This window comes from Lagopus muta, chromosome 34 (genome assembly GCF_023343835.1).
Source record: "Lagopus muta isolate bLagMut1 chromosome 34, bLagMut1 primary, whole genome shotgun sequence".
Lineage (NCBI taxonomy): Eukaryota > Metazoa > Chordata > Aves > Galliformes > Phasianidae > Lagopus > Lagopus muta.
The window spans coordinates 398,482-413,878 of NC_064466.1; the positions used below are offsets into that span (position 1 = coordinate 398,482).

Genomic DNA, 15,397 nt, shown 5'->3' on the forward strand with positions numbered 1-15,397 from the left:
CCTGTGGAGTGAGGATGGGCGCCCTGTGGGGTGACAATGGGCGCCCTGGGGGGGGGTGACGATGGGCACCCAGTGGGGTGACAATGAGCGCCCTGTGGGGTGATGATGGGTGGCCTGTGGGGTGATGATGGGGCCCTGGGGGGTGACAATGGGTGCCCTGGGGGGTGATGATGGGCGCCCTGTGGGGTGACGATGGGCGCCCTGTGGGGTGACAATGGGCGCCCTGGGGGGGTGACGATGGGGCCCTGTGGGGTGACAATGGGGCACCGTGTGGGGTGACAATGGGCACCCTGGGGGGTGACGATGGGCACCCAGTGGGGTGACGATGGGTGCCCTGTGGGGTGACAATGGGTGCCCTGTGGGGTGATGATGGGCACTCTGTGGGGTGATGATGGGGCCCTGGGGGTGACAATGGGTGCCCTGGGGGGTGACAATGGGCGCCCTGGGGGGTGACGGGCATCCCGTGGCTGCACCACGTCCCACAGCGTTGCCAGTTGTCCCCTGGCTGTGGTGGCAGTCCCAAGATGGTGCTGGCTGTCCCACAGTGGCACCAGGTGTCCCATGGTGGTGGCAGCTGTCCCATGGCCATGCTGGATGTCCCATGGCGGTGGTGGCTCTCCCAGAGTGGTGACAACTGTTCCCAGGTGATGGTGGCAGTCCCATAGTGGTGACAGCTGTCCCAAGGTGGTGGCTGCCCTATAGTGGTACCAGGTGTCCCATGGTGGTGGTGGTGGCTGTCCCATAGTGGTGACATCTGTCCCATAGTGGTGGTGACTGTCTCACAGTGGTGCCAGGTGTCCCATGGCACTGGTGCCAATCCCAAGGTGGTGACAGCTGTCCCAAGATGGTGGTGGCTGTCCCATAGTGGTGACATCTGTCCCAAGATGGAGAGGCTGTCCCACAGGGGTGCCTGGTGTCCCAAGGTGGTGGCAGCTGTTCCATATTGGTGACATCTGTCCCATGGTGGTGACTGTCCCACAGTGGCACCAGGTGTCCCATGGTGGTGGTGGCAGTCCCAAGATGGTGGTGGCTGTTCCATAGTGGTGACATCTGTCCCATGGTGGTGACATCAGTCCCAAGACAGTGGTGGCTGTCCCATAGTGGCACTAGATGTCCCATGGCACTGGTGGCAGTCCCATGGTGGTGGCAGCTGTCCCAAGACAGTGGTGGCTGTCCCACAGTGGCACTAGATGCACTGGTGACAGTCCCAAGGTGGTGACAGCTGTTCCATATTGGTGACATCAGTCCCAAGATGGTGCTGGCTGTCCCACAGTGGCACCAGGTGTCCTATGGCACTGGTGCCAATCCCATAGTGGTGACAGCTGTCCCCAGATGATGGTGGCAGTCCCAAGATGGTGACAGCTGTCTCACAGTGGTACCAGGTGTCCCAGGGCACTGGTGCCAATCCTATAGTGGTGACAGCTGTCCTAAGACAGTGGTGGCAGTCCCAAGATGGTGGTGGCTGTCCCACAGTGGTGACATCTGTCCCAAGATGGAGAGGCTGTCCCACAGGGGTGCCTGGTGTCCCAAGGTGGTGGCAGCTGTTCCATATTGGTGACATCTGTCCCAAGGTGGTGCTGGCTGTCCCATAGTGGTGCCAGGTGTCCCATGGCACTGGTGCCAATCCCATAGTGGTGACAGCTGTCCCATGGTGGTGACATCAGTCCCAAGACAGTGGTGGCTGTCCCATAGTGGCACTAGATGTCCCATGGCACCGGTGGCAGTCCCAAGGTGGTGACATCTGTCCCATAGTGGTGCTGGCTGTCCCACAGTGGCACCAGGTGTCCTATGGCACTGGTGCCAATCCCATGGTGGTGACAGCTGTTCCCAGATGATGGTGGCAGTCCCAAGATGGTGACAGCTGTCCCATAGGGGTGACATCAGTCCCAAGACAGTGGTGGCTGTCCCACAGTGGCACCAGCTGTCCCATGGCACTGGTGACAGTCCCAAGATGGTGCTGGCTGTCCCATGGTGATGCCAGGTGTCCCATGGTGGTGGCAGCAGTTCCAAGGTGGTGACATCAGTCCCAAGATGTTGCTGGCTGTCCCATGGTAGTGACATTTGTCCCATAGTGGTGACATCTGTCCCATGGTGGTGACATCAGTCCCAAGATGGTGCTGGCTGTCCCACAGTGGTACCAGATGTCCCATGGCACTGGTGGCAGTCCCATGGTGGTGGTGGCTGTTCCATATTGGTGACATCTGTCCCAAGGTGGTGACTGTCCCACAGTGGCACCAGATGTCCCATGGCACTGGTGACAGTCCCAAGGTGCTGATGACTGTCCCACAGTGGTGCCAGGTGTCCCAGGGCACTGGTGCCAATCCCATGGTGGTGACATCTGTCCCAAGACAGTGGTGGCTGTCCCACAGTGGCACCAGCTGTCCCATGGTGGTGGTGGCTGTCCCAAGGTGGTGGCAGCTGTTCTATAGTGGTGACAGCTGTCCCAAGACATTGGTGGCAGTCCCAAGATGGTGACAGCTGTCCCAAGATGGAGAGGCTGTCCCACAGGGGTGCCTGGTGTCCCAAGATGGTGACAGCTGTCCCATATTGGTGACACTTGTCCCAAGATGGTGCTGGCTGTCCCACAGTGGCACCAGGTGTCCCATGGTGGTGGCAGCTGTCCCAGGTGATGGTGGCAGTCCCTAGGTGGTGACATTTGTCCCATGGTGGTGGTGGCTGTCCCACAGTGGGACCAGCTGTCCCATGGTGGTGGTGACAGCTGTTCCATAGTGGTGACATTTGTCCCAGGATGGTGGTGGCTGTCCCACAGGGGTACCAGGTGTCCCAAGGTGGTGGCAGCTGTTCCATATTGGTGACATCTGTCCCAAGGTGGTGGTGACTGTCCCATAGTGGTACCAGGTGTCCCATGGTGGTGGCAGCAGTTCCAAGGTGGTGACAGCTGTCCCATAGTGGTGACATCTGTCCCAAGATGGTGCTGGCTGTCCCATGGTGATGCCAGGTGTCCCATGGCACTGGTGCCAATCCCATAGTGGTGACATCTGTCCCATGGTGGTGACATCAGTCCCAAGACAGTGGTGGCTGTCCCACAGTGGTGACATTTGTCCCATAGAGGTGACATCAGTCCCATGGTGGTGACATCAGTCCCAAGATGTTGCTGGCTGTCCCGCAGTGGCACCCGGTGTCCCATGGCTCTGGTGGCAGTCCCACAGCAGTGCCAACCGTCCCATGTGCCGCAGAGGTGCCAGGTGTCCCCACGGCTCTCCCCACGTGTCCCTGTCCCCATGCCCCCCCTGTCACCCCCACCCTGTAGTGTCCCTGCACCATGCAGTGTCACTCAGTGCCAGCTGTCCCTGTGTCACTCACTGCCCCGCTGCCCCCCCTGCTTTCGCTCTGGACGGACAAACAGACGCCGGGTTCGTTTTTAAATAACAATAATTAAAAAAACAAAACAAAACAAAAACAAAACCAACCATCGAGCAAAGAAACAAAACGGAACGGAAGAGAACCGAACAAAAATCCTCCAGCAGTCGTTTCCTCCCCGCCACCACGAGGTCGGCCCTGCGGCGACAAGGGGGGGTTTGGGCCAGTGCAACAGTGCAGGATGGGGGGGGGGAAAGGAGGGGACCTGCGACCCCCTGAATTGGGGACGGTGCTGGGTGGGTGGGGAGCGCCATGGGGCAAAGCCACGGCCACAAAGTGGGGTGGGGGGCCCCGGGGCGCGGAGGTAGAGCTGGGGGGCAGCAACCGGGGGCTGCCGGGGTCCTTCAGGGTCTGCAGGGTTCAGGTGGGGGGCGGAGAGGGGGGCTGAGCCGCGCCGGGGCGGCGCCGCAGGGTCTGCTCTTCTTCCTGGGGAGAGAGGGGATATGGGGGGTCAGCGGGGTGGGGATGGGGGCGATGGGATGGGGGCATTGGGATGGGGGCATTGGGATGGGGGCGATGGGATGGGGGCATTGGGATGGGGGTTTGGGGATGGGGGCAATGGGATGGGGGCATTGGGATGGGGGTTTTGGGATGGGGGCGATGGGATGGGGGCATTGGGATGGGGGAGATGGGATGGGGGTTTTGGGATGGGGATTTGGGGATGGGGGCAATGGGATGGGGGCGATGGGATGGGGGCAATGGGATGGGGATTTGGGGATGGGGGCAATGGGATGGGGGCAATGGGATGGGGGCATTGGGATGGGGGTTTTGGGATGGGGGCAATGGGATGGGGGCGATGGGATGGGGGCAATGGGATGGGGGCAATGGGATGGGGGTTTTGGGATGGGGGCAATGGGATGGGGGCATTGGGATGGGGGTTTTGGGATGGGGGCAATGGGATGGGGGCAATGGGATGGGGGTTTTGGGATGGGGGTTTTGGGATGGGGACAATGGGATGGGGGCATTGGGATGGGGGTTTTGGGATGGGGACAGCAGGATGGGGGCCTCAGGATGGGGACATCGGGAATGGGGACATCGGGAATGGGGGCAATTGGATGGGGGCACTGGGATGGGGGCCTCAGGATGGGGGCAATGGGATGGGGACCTCAGGATGGGGGCAATCGGATGGGGGCATTGGGATGGGGGCCTCAGGATGGGGATACAGGAATGGGGACATCGGGAATGGGGGCAATCGGATGGGGGCACTGGGATGGGGGTTTTGGGATGGGGATACTGGAATGGGGACCTCAGGATGGGGACATCAGGATGGGGATTTTGGGATGGAGACATCAGGATGGGGACATTGGGATGGGGACATCGGGATGGGGATTTTGGGATGGGGACATTGGGATGGGGGCGCTGGGATGGGGGTTTTGGGATGGAGATACTGGAATGGGGACCTCAGGATGGGGATTTGGGGATGGAGACATTTTGGATGGGGATTTTGGGATTAGGATTTGGGGATGGGGATAATGGAATGGGGACATTGGGATGAGGATTTGGGATTTTTGGGTTGGGGGACATCAGGATGGGGGCGTTGGGATGGGGATTTGGGGATGGGGACATCAGGATGGGGATTTTGGGATGAGGGTTTTGGGATGGGGATACTGGAATGGGGACCTTGGGATGGGGATTTTGGGATGGGAGCGTTGGGATGGGGGTACTGGAATGGGGATCTGAGGATGGGGATTTGGGGATGGGGATAATGGAATGGGGACATTGGGATGGGGATTTTGGGATGGAGACATCAGGATGGGGGCATTGGGATGGGGACATCGGGATGGGGGTTTTGGGATGGGGACATTGGGATGGGGATTTTGGGATGGAGACATCAGGATGGGGGCATTGGGATGGGGGCATTGGGATGGGGACATTGGGATGGGGGTTTTGGGATGGGGATTTTGGGATGAGGATTTGGAGATGGGGATACTGGAATGGGGACCTCAGGATGGGGATACTGGAATGGGGCACTGGAATTGGGACTCCAGAATGGGGATAGTGGGGAAAGGACAGCAGGATGATGGGGACACTGGGATGGGGACATCAGGAAGGGACATTAGGATGGGGTCAGCAAGATGGGTACACTGGAGCAGGGATACCAAGATGGGGACGTCAGGACACGGATATTAGGATAGGGACACTGGGATGTCAGGATGGGGACGCAGGGCTGGGGACACCAGGATGATGGCACTGGGATGGTGACATTTGTGCAGGGAGACTGGGACAGGGACACTTGGATAGGGATGTGGGGATGGGGACACCAGGATGGGGATGTTGGGATGGGGGTTTGGGGATGGGGACCTCAGGATGGGGGCATTGGGATGGGGGTCTCAAGATGGGGACATCAGGATGGGGATTTTGGGATGGGGATTTTGGGATGGGAACATTGGGATGGGGACGTTGGGATGAGGATTTCGGGATGGGGATTTGGGGATTAGGATTTGGGGATGGGTATAATGGAATGGGGACATTGGGATGAGGATTTGGGATTTTTGGGTTGGGGACATCAGGATGGGGGCGTTGGGATGGGGATTTTGAGATGAGGATTTTGGGATGGGGATACTGGAATGGGGATTTGGGGATGGAGACATTGGGATGGGGACGTTGGGATGAGGATTTCAGGATGGGGATTTGGGGATTAGGATTTGGGGATGGGGATAATGGAATGGGGACATTGGGATGGAGATTTTGGGATGGGGATACTGGAATGAGGACCTCAGGATGGGGATTTTGGGATGGGGACAGCGGGATGGGGGTGTTGGGATGAGGATTTTGGGATGGGGATACTGGAATGGGGGCATTGGGATGGGGATTTTGGGATGGAGACATCAGGATGGGGGCATTGGGATGGGGGCCTCAGGATGGGGACATCGGGATGGGGATTTTGGGATGGGGATACTGGAATGGGGATTTGGGGATGGAGACATTGGGATGGGGACGTTGGGATGAGGATTTCGGGATGGGGATTTGGGGATTAGGATTTGGGGATGGGGATACTGGAATGGGGACATTGGGATGGGGATTTTGGGATGGGAGCGTTGGGATGGGGGTACTGGAATGGGGACATCAGGATGGGGATTTGGGGATGGGGTCCTCAGGATGGGGGCATTGGGATGGGGATTTGGGGATTTTGGGATGGGGACACCGGGATGGGGGCGTTGGGATGGGGATTTTGGGATGGGGATACTGGAATGGGGATTTGGGGATGGAGACATTGGGATGGGGACATCGGGATAAGGATTTTGGGATGGGGATTTTGGGATTAGGATTTGGGGATGGGGATACTGGAATGGGGACATTGGGATGGGGATTTTGGAATTAGGATTTGGGATGGGGATTTTGGGATGGGGGTTTTGGGATGGGGACACTGGAATGGGGACCTCAGGATGGGGATTTTGGGATGGGGACACTGGAATGGGGATCTCAGGATGGGGATTTGGGCATGGGGATTTTGGGATGCGGATATTGGGATGGGGATACTGGAATGGGGACCTCAGGATGGGGATTTTGGGATGGGGAACCCCCAGGACACCCCATTTCAGGGATCCTCCACAACCTGGGGACAGGACTCGCCCCACGTCCCCCCACGCATGGGGTGAGGGCACCATCGGGAGCCCCGAGCCCAGGGTCAGCCCCATTCCGGAGGGTCTCTGCATCCAGGGCCACTCACAGCCTCTGTCACTCCAGCTCCAGGCCACTCCGTCGGGGCGAACGCCTCCTCCTCGCCCCGCGACAGCTCCGGCCCCTCGTCTTCGTACTCGGTGAGGTAGTCAGACTCCTCTAATGGGAGCAGAAGGGAGGGAAAAAGGGGGGGGTTTAAGGGCCTGAATGCAGCCTCATCCCCCCCCCCAGCCCCGGCCTGTGAGATGGGCGCCCACCGTCCGCGTGTCCGTCCGATGGGTAGGGCTTGGCGGGCTCAATGCGGGAGATGATCTCTGCCAGGTCTGTGAAACCAGCACTGGGGTAGGTGAGCACCTATGGGGGGAGAGGGGGGGTCTGTGAGATGTAAACCCCCCCCCATGGGAGAGGGGTGAGGATGGGGGGACATGAAGGGGCGGAAGGGGAGCGAGGGGGAGAAAAGGGCGATTTGGGTGTCCCTTGTACTTGGAAATCCCTTCAATGACCCAACGGGGGACTGGGGTGTCCTTGGGGACCTGGGGAATTTGAATGGGCCAGCAGAAATCTGAGTGATCTTGAGGATCTCAGGTGAGAAGGTTGGATGTCTGGGAGGGCAAGTGAGCATCTCTGGGGGGAACCGAATGTCCCTGGGAGGGCGAAGCGGGGACAGAAGGATGGACCAAGGAAGGGATAAGCGACAAGAAGGGGACGGGATGGAGAGGAGTGGCCCAAGGGGGGTGGGAGCCCTGGGGCAGGTTCCCCATGCAGCTCCTGTTGCCCACAGCCCCCGCTGCCACCCGACTCACATCCATGCGTTTGCTCTCATAGAAGTCGGCCGAGCGCCGGTCCTTCACCATCTTCTCAATGATGTCACCCCGATTCCAGCCATCGAAAACCAATTTGCCATGCTGGTAACCCACATCCTGTGGGGAGAGAGTGTGGCCAAGGCTCGTTGGTGGCTTGGGTAAAACGAAGGATGGCTTTGGGAGGCTCGAAGGATGGCCCAGGTACCCAGCTGATGGCCAGAGCATCCCAACCCACAGCAGGGGCATTCCAACCAATGGCAAAGGGCACCCAACTTCTGCCTGGGCACCCAAATAGCAGTCGGGGAACCTTAAATGATGACATGGGGACCACGAATGATGGCTCAAATGATGGGCAGGACGCTGCCACTGACGGCTTGGGCATCGCAAATGATGGTGTGGACAAGCCTAGGCGATAGCTGTCACCAGATGAACGGTCAGCGCACACAAATGATGGCTAGGGCACCCAACTGAAGGCTAAGACATCCCAGCCAGGGGCTGGGGGACACCAAAAACGGCCGGGATGCCCCAAGTGACGGCCTGCTGTGCCTTGTTAATGGCTGGGGCACCCAAACCAGTGAGCCGGGCACTGTAACCGATGGGCCGAAACGCCCTCAATGGTGCTTGGGGCACCCAACTCATTGCTGGTTGGTGAAACCTGAAGATGGGACACACAGGTAACGAGCTGGGGGCTCAAGAGGTGGCCGGGGCACGCTGTTAACGACCAGGACACCCCAAACGATGGCTGAAGAACCCCACCAACCCACGCCGCCCCATTGAATGCCCCAAAGCCACCCCGCCTGCCTCCTCCGCCCCGATGGAGTCGATGGTTGGACTCGATGATCTCCCTTCCAACCCCTACAATTCTGTGATCCTGTGACTCACGTAGATCTCATCGAACTTGCCAAAATCCATCGTCTTGAAGCGGTCGATGGGGGGACGGATGTACTCACAGTACGAGCTGGACTTCACCACCTCCAGCTGCCTCACACACGACACGTACGCCAAGCGCGACTGGATCTCCGCCATGTCGGGCACCTGCCAGGACGGGGCGCTCAGCACCCTGCTCTGCCCCCACGGCTGTCTTCGTCTACCCTTAATCCTCACCTTGACTTTTTCAGCCCATGGGTTGAGGCGCTTCCAGAGCAGCCACCATCCCGACAGGCTGTCCCCGTAGTTGCACAGGTCTGTCTCGTCCTGGCTGCCCACGTCGATGGCAATCACCGTCTTGGCACCCATGTTGCGAGCGATGTCAGCTGCAGGGAAGGAGGGAGACGGGTTGGCAGGAGCACGGAGCAGGGCAAAGGGCCATTCCCTGCCATGGGCCGGATGGCAAAGTCATGCTGGGGCCAGCGGGGGGACAAGCGATGCCCCACGGGTGTTGGGTTTGAGGGCTGGGGGGGAGCAGAGCAGCGATGCCCATGGAGGGGGGGATGGAGGGATGCAGGCAATTCTGTAAATGTGGAGGAACCCCAGGAAGAAGCCGGTGCTGAGGACTCCGGGAGATGATGCAAGGGTTGAAAGGGGAGGATGGAGGTGCCCCAGGGGACACTTGGAGCTGGGGACATCGAGAGAGGGTGATGCAGCGAGGAGGAAACTGGCTTGCATGTGAAGGAGGATGGAGACGCTCCAAAAGGTGCCAAAGACACCGAGAAACACGGTCCAGGATGGCTGCATGTAAAGGAGAGTAAAGATGCCCCAGGAGGGCACCCAGCAGATGATGTAGGACAGAGGGAGGTGGCAAGTGAAGGATGGAGGCGTCCCGGGGAGGACAAGTGGTGTCAAAGACACCAGGAGGTGCTGGGAAATGCCACACACAGCACGAAGGGCATCTGGTGCTGGAGACATCAAGAGGTGTTCAGAAAATAGGTGGCCACGTCTTGTCATATGAAGGACACGGATGCCCCAAGAGGGCACCCAGGGAGTGCTGAGGACACCTAGGGATGATGCAGGAGGATGGAGACGCCCAGGGAAGGCGCACGGTGCCAAGGAGACCAGGAGAGGAGGACGCAAGCTGGATGGAAGTGCAGGAGAGCACCCGGTGCCAAGGACACCAAGAGATGGTGCAACATGGAGGGGTGTTTTTTGTGCGTGGAGGGCGACGAGAGGACGCCTATCGCTAAGAGGAGATGCAGGATGAAGGGCTGCATCCCGTATGCCAAGAAACATGAAGGTATCCTTGGAAGCAGAGGCCGACAAGACCCAGTGCAAGATGGATGGGCACCATTTGCACGGGGGCGAGGATGAAGATGCCCCCAAGAGGGCACCCGACACTGAAGACACAAACAGGCAAGTGAGGACTAGGTGGGACGGCCCAAATCCAGCCTGCGTTGCCCCAAAGAGCATTGAAGCCCCATCCTGTGGTGGCTGCGTGGCCCCAACCCAGCTGCCCACCGCTTGGGCTGGACCCGGTCACCACGGACGGACGCCTTTCGCACAGGAAGAAGATGCCCCAAGAGGGCAGCCAGCACTGGAAAAACCAACAGGCGACTCAGAACCGAGCTGGACGGCCCAAATCCAGCCTCGATGGGAGCTCGAAGAGCACTGAAGCCCCATCCCCTGGTGGCCGCGTGGCCCCAACCCAACTGCTCTGCACCGGGACCGGAGCCGGTGAGGGCGGTGGGATGCTACTTGCCTGGCAGGTTGTTGATGTAACCCCCGTCCATCAGCAAGTTGCCGTCCTTGGGGTCGCAGAGGGGTGGCAGGTACCCAGATAGGGTCATGCTGGCTCGCACGTACCGCCAGAGCGAGCCTGCGCCGGCGGGGAACAAATGCAGTGAGCACGGCTCGCCCCGCGCCTGCCTGAGCCCCCCAGGGGGCTGCCCCTCACCCCTGCCCTTGCCCAGGGATGTCTGCACCCCACGGGGGTCCGGTGGGCACCCATGGGTGGCAGAGGGGCCGTTTGCAAAGCTCCAACTGCAATGGGATACGCGTGATTTTTTTTTTGTGGTTGGTTGGGTGGTTGGTTTTGTTTTTCTTGAGGAAACAAAAGAAAAGAAAAGAAAAGAAAACAAAAAAGGAGCGTTTCTGGAGGGGAGCCGGTGACCCCGGGAGAGGGGAGATGCTGACCTGGGACATTGTTAACATAGCAGCCGTCCACGAGGCAGTGGCTGTCCTTGGGGTCGCAGAGCGGAGGCAGGTAGGGGGGATAGGAGGCACTGGCTCGGATGTAACGCCAAAGGCTGCCTGCCAGAGGGAGAGGAACGGTCACGGGCACAGGGGGGGACGGGATGGGCACAGAGCCCCGGGGCTGCTGGTGCCATTTCAGCATCAGGAGAGAGGCGTGGAGGGGGTAAAGCGCTCTGTTCAAGCCGGGCTGGGGAAGGGTCAGGGCTCGGGAAGGGTTAGGGGCGGTGAGCGGGGATTAGATGGCGTTAGAGGAGAGGCTGGGGAGAGAAAGCCAGGCTGCCTACAAGCCACCGCGTTGGCCCCGTGGACGGCTCAATGTCCCAGGTGAGCTCTGGAACCAGGCAAGGATGAGGGGCAGCCACCGCATCGTCCCCATCACCGCGCAGCCCCCGCCACCGTCAGCTCGTGGCCCCGCGCCGTCCCGACGCACCCGGCGCCACCGCACTGCCGCCACCAAACTGCCATCATCGCGATGCCCCCACCGGCAGCACCCCGTCATCATCGTGACATCTCCACCACCGTCACCATGTTGTCCCCATCCTTCCCTCCCCTTCACCGCCACCACGTTTATTATCCCCACTGCCCCCTCCCTGCGGTGCCCCCGGCAGTTCAGCCCCACACCCCCATGCTGTGAGTGAGGGTTACTGGGGTTAGTGTGGAGCAGAGGTGTTAGGAGATGCGCGTGCTGGGGTGGGTTGCAGCTCTGCATCCCCAGTTGTGTCCCCGTCCCCACGTGGGACATGGGGAATTGCCAGGCTCTGGTGTGGAGCCGAGCTTTGCTGGTCAACCAGCACTGGGACACCACCTGCGTCCAGGTGACAGTGACGTTTTTGGGGTGCCAGTGAAGAGGTAAATTGGTGCCGTAGAGCGTCCCCAGTTCCCTGGGGTGGCTCTTACCATCTGTGTGCACCCGCATGGCTGAGGCTGTGATGTCTGTCGTGACGTTGAAGTAGGGAAGCCAAAGGTCCTGCGGGGACGAGACGAGGTGGGTGACACCGTGAGGACAGTGGTGGCGGAGGTGAGGGGGAGACAGCTGGGACCCCAGATTGGGGTGCAGCCCACCTCGATCTGCTTGTCCTGGAAAACTTTGTGGATGCTGGCGTTGAAGGCTGAGCCCGAAAACATGGAGGTGATGGGGTAGGTGAGGTCCAGGACGGTCGCAAACACCGAATTCATGCGCTGGAAGGGGAGGAAGAGGAGGAGGAGAAAGGAGGAGGATTAGAAGGAGGCAGAGGGAGAGGAAGAGGGAAGAAGTTGAGGAAGGGGAGAAAGAAGGAGGGAGAGGAAGAAAGAGGAGAGAGGAGGAGGAGAAAGTGGAGAAAAGTGGAGGACGAGGAGGAGGAAGGAGAAGATGGAGGAGAAAGAGGAGGAGGAAGGAGAGGAGGAGCAGAAGGAAGAAGAAAGGAAGAAAATTGAGAGAAGGGAGAAGGAAAAGAGGAAGAAGAGGAAGAAAAAGAAGCAGCGGCAGCTGGGGATGGCACCCACCTTGGCCCACTCCCGCGCCCGCTGCTTGGTGCGCACAGCGCTGCGCTCCTCGGCGTACAGCGCGCCGATGAAGGAGCCGATGGAGGTGCCACCAACCATGTCGATGGGGATCCCCGCCTCCTCCATCGCCTTGATCACCCCGATGTGGGAGCAGCCCCTGGGGGAGGAGAGGAGATGGGGCGGGAGAAAGGAAGAGGGATGAGAGGGGTCAGCAGCGTCACGGGTCAGTCGGAGTCGTTTGGGTCGGGAGGATGAAGGATGACGGAGCTCCAACCCCCCGCCAATGCAGGGCCACCGACCTCCACGTCTCACAGCAGCCCAGGCTGCCCAGGGCCCCTTCAACGGCCCCGAACGCCTCCAGGGACGGACGGGGCATCGCAGCCCCTCTGTTCAGCCCCTCCCCGCTCTCACAGCACAGCACTTCCAGCCTCCAGCTGCCCTCCCTCAGCTCCCAGCCGTTCCCCGTCCTGCTGCCGTCTCCCCTTGCCAAGAGCTGACTCCCCTCCTGGCTGCAGGCTCCCTTCGGGCGCTGCAGGCTGCAATGCGCTCGCCCCCAGCTCCTCTTCTCCGAGCCCATGCTGGTGGGGGGAGCTGCCACTCTTCACCTGGGACTCTTGGCCACCTGGCACTCTTTCTCCTTCCTTCTCCCTCCTCTCCTGCTCCTCTCTTTCTCCTCTTTCCTCCTCTCCCTCCTTCTTTCTCCCCTTCCTCAACTTCTTCCCTCTTCCTCTCCCTCTCCCTCTTCTATTCCTCCTCCTTCCTCCTCCTCCTCTTCCTCCCCCTCCAGCCCAGCTCCCTCAACCTGTCCTCACAGGGAGCTGCTGCAGCCCCTGATCGTCTTCGTGGCTCCTTCAACCCTTCCCCAACAGCTCCCCATCTTTCTTCAGCCAACCCCTGGCTCCCCCATCCCGCCATACGATGCACCCACCTGGCTCCTCCACCACCCAGCACGAGGGCGATGGTGTTCCCGGTGAGCCCCCGCGCCAGGCGGGAGAAGTCGCTGTGCCGATCGGCGCTCTTGGCGAACACCTTCTCGTACATCTCTCGCTTGGGGATGGAAAACAAGCAGTGATGATGGCAGCAGAGGCAGGGGGACGCTGGGGTTGGGGACACGGTGGCACCTACCAGCTTGGCGGGGCTGCGTCGGGAGAAGACGCGGCGCGGACACTTGATGTGCAGGTGACCCGAGCACCAGCTCCGCATGTTGAGCCACTCAACGGTGCGCGATGGGCTGGGACCGTCCTCACGGTGCAGGAGGACCAACTGCTTCAATGCACGCACCGCTGTGTTCTCCAGCATCTGCTCCAGCTGTGGAAAACACCAGCAGCTTGGTCGTGGGTTGAGCACGTCACGTCTGCCCCGTTCTGCATTGGGTTGTCCGTGCCATGGCCACCATTGGGCACTGGGTTGTTCCTGCCACGTCCACCCCTTTGGAATTGGGTTGTCTGTGCCATGTCCATCTCATTTGGCACCGGGTTGCCCCATCATGTCCACCCCATTTATCATTGGGTTGTTCCTACCACGTCCGCCCATTTGGCACTGGGTTCCACATCATGTCCACCCCATTTCCCATTGTGTTGTTCCTGCCATGTCCACCCCGTTTGGCACTGGGTTTTCCATCCATGTCCACCCATTTGGAGTTGGGTTGCCCCATTATGTCCATTCCATTTGGCATTGGGTTGTTCCTGCCATGTCCATCCCATTTGGCACCAGGTTGCCCCATCCATGTCCACCCCATTTATTATTGGGTCGTTCCTACCACGTCCACCCATTTGGCATTGGGTTCCACATCGTGTCCACCCCATTTCCCATTGTGTTGTTCCTGCCATGTCCACCCATTTGGCACTGGGTTTTCCATCCATGTCCACCCATTTGGAATTAAGTTGCCCCATTATATCCACCCCATTTGTCACTAAGTTGTTCCTGCCATGTCCATCCCATTTGGCACCAGGTTGCCCCATTCATGTCCACCCCATTTATTATTGGGTCATTCCTACCACGTCCACCCATTTATCACTGGGTTCCACATCATGTCCACCCCATTTGGCACTAGGTTGTTCCTACCGTGTCCACCCCGTTTGGCATTGGGTTCCACACCATGTCCACCCCATTTATCATTGGGTTGTTTCTACCATTTCCATCCATTTGTCATTGGCTTTTCATGCCATGTCCACCCCATTTATCATTGGGTTCCACATCATGTCCACCCCATTTGGCATTAGGTTTTCCATCCATGTCCACCCATTTGGAATTATGTTGCCCCATCACGTCCACCCCATTTGTCACTAAGTTGTTCCTACCATGTCCACCCCATTTATCATTGGGGTTTTCCATGCCATGTCCACCCCATTTGTCACTGGGTTGTTCCTATCATGTCCACCCATTTGGCACTGGGTTCCACATCATGTCCACCCCATTTCCCACTGTGTTGTCCATGCCATATCCACCCCATTTGCTACTGCCACTTCCACCCCATTTATCATTGGGTTCCACATCATGTCCACCCCACTTGACACTGGGTTGTTTCTACCATTTCCAACCATTTGTCATTGGGTTTTCATGCCATGTCCACCCCATTTATCATTGGCTTTTCCATGCCATATCCACCCCATTTATCATTGGGTTCCACACCACGTCCACCCCATCTGGCATTGGGTTTTCCATCCATGTCCACCCATTTGGAATTACGTTGCCACACCACGTCCACCCATTTGGCACTGGATTGCCCCATCATGTCCACCCCATTTGGCATCGGGTTGTTCCTACCACGTCCACCCCATTCATCATTGGGGTTTTCCATGCCATGCCCACCCCATTTGTCACTGGGTCATTCCTGCCATGTCCACCCATTTGGAATTAGGTTGCCACACCATGTCCACTCATTTGGAATTAGGTTTTCCATGCCACGTCCACCCATTTGGCACTGGGTTCCACATCGTGTCCACCCCATTTCCCATTGTGTTGTTCCTGCCATGTCCACC

At 59.2% G+C, this 15,397-nt stretch overlaps 1 protein-coding gene and 1 long non-coding RNA gene across 2 annotated transcripts in view; one reads left to right on the forward strand and one right to left on the reverse strand.

Moving 5' to 3' along the window:
• Positions 1 to 1,762: 1,762 nt before the first annotated feature.
• LOC125686306 (uncharacterized) lies at positions 1,763 to 2,987 on the forward strand. The gene is made up of 3 exons (XR_007373732.1): positions 1,763 to 1,894; positions 2,212 to 2,268; positions 2,830 to 2,987. It is a non-coding gene; the product is annotated as an uncharacterized LOC125686306 (long non-coding RNA).
• Positions 2,988 to 3,375: 388 nt separating this feature from the next.
• PNPLA6 (patatin like phospholipase domain containing 6) overlaps positions 3,376 to 15,397 on the reverse strand; it is a 29,279-nt gene continuing 17,257 nt past the window's right edge. The window contains 12 exon segments of the mRNA XM_048930083.1: positions 3,376 to 3,807; positions 7,052 to 7,161; positions 7,260 to 7,356; positions 7,806 to 7,922; positions 8,688 to 8,840; positions 8,910 to 9,058; positions 10,438 to 10,554; positions 11,829 to 11,898; positions 11,994 to 12,110; positions 12,417 to 12,573; positions 13,345 to 13,463; positions 13,542 to 13,724. Of these exon segments, the coding sequence (XP_048786040.1) occupies positions 3,742 to 3,807; positions 7,052 to 7,161; positions 7,260 to 7,356; positions 7,806 to 7,922; positions 8,688 to 8,840; positions 8,910 to 9,058; positions 10,438 to 10,554; positions 11,829 to 11,898; positions 11,994 to 12,110; positions 12,417 to 12,573; positions 13,345 to 13,463; positions 13,542 to 13,724 (1,455 nt within the window). The 3' untranslated portion in view covers positions 3,376 to 3,741.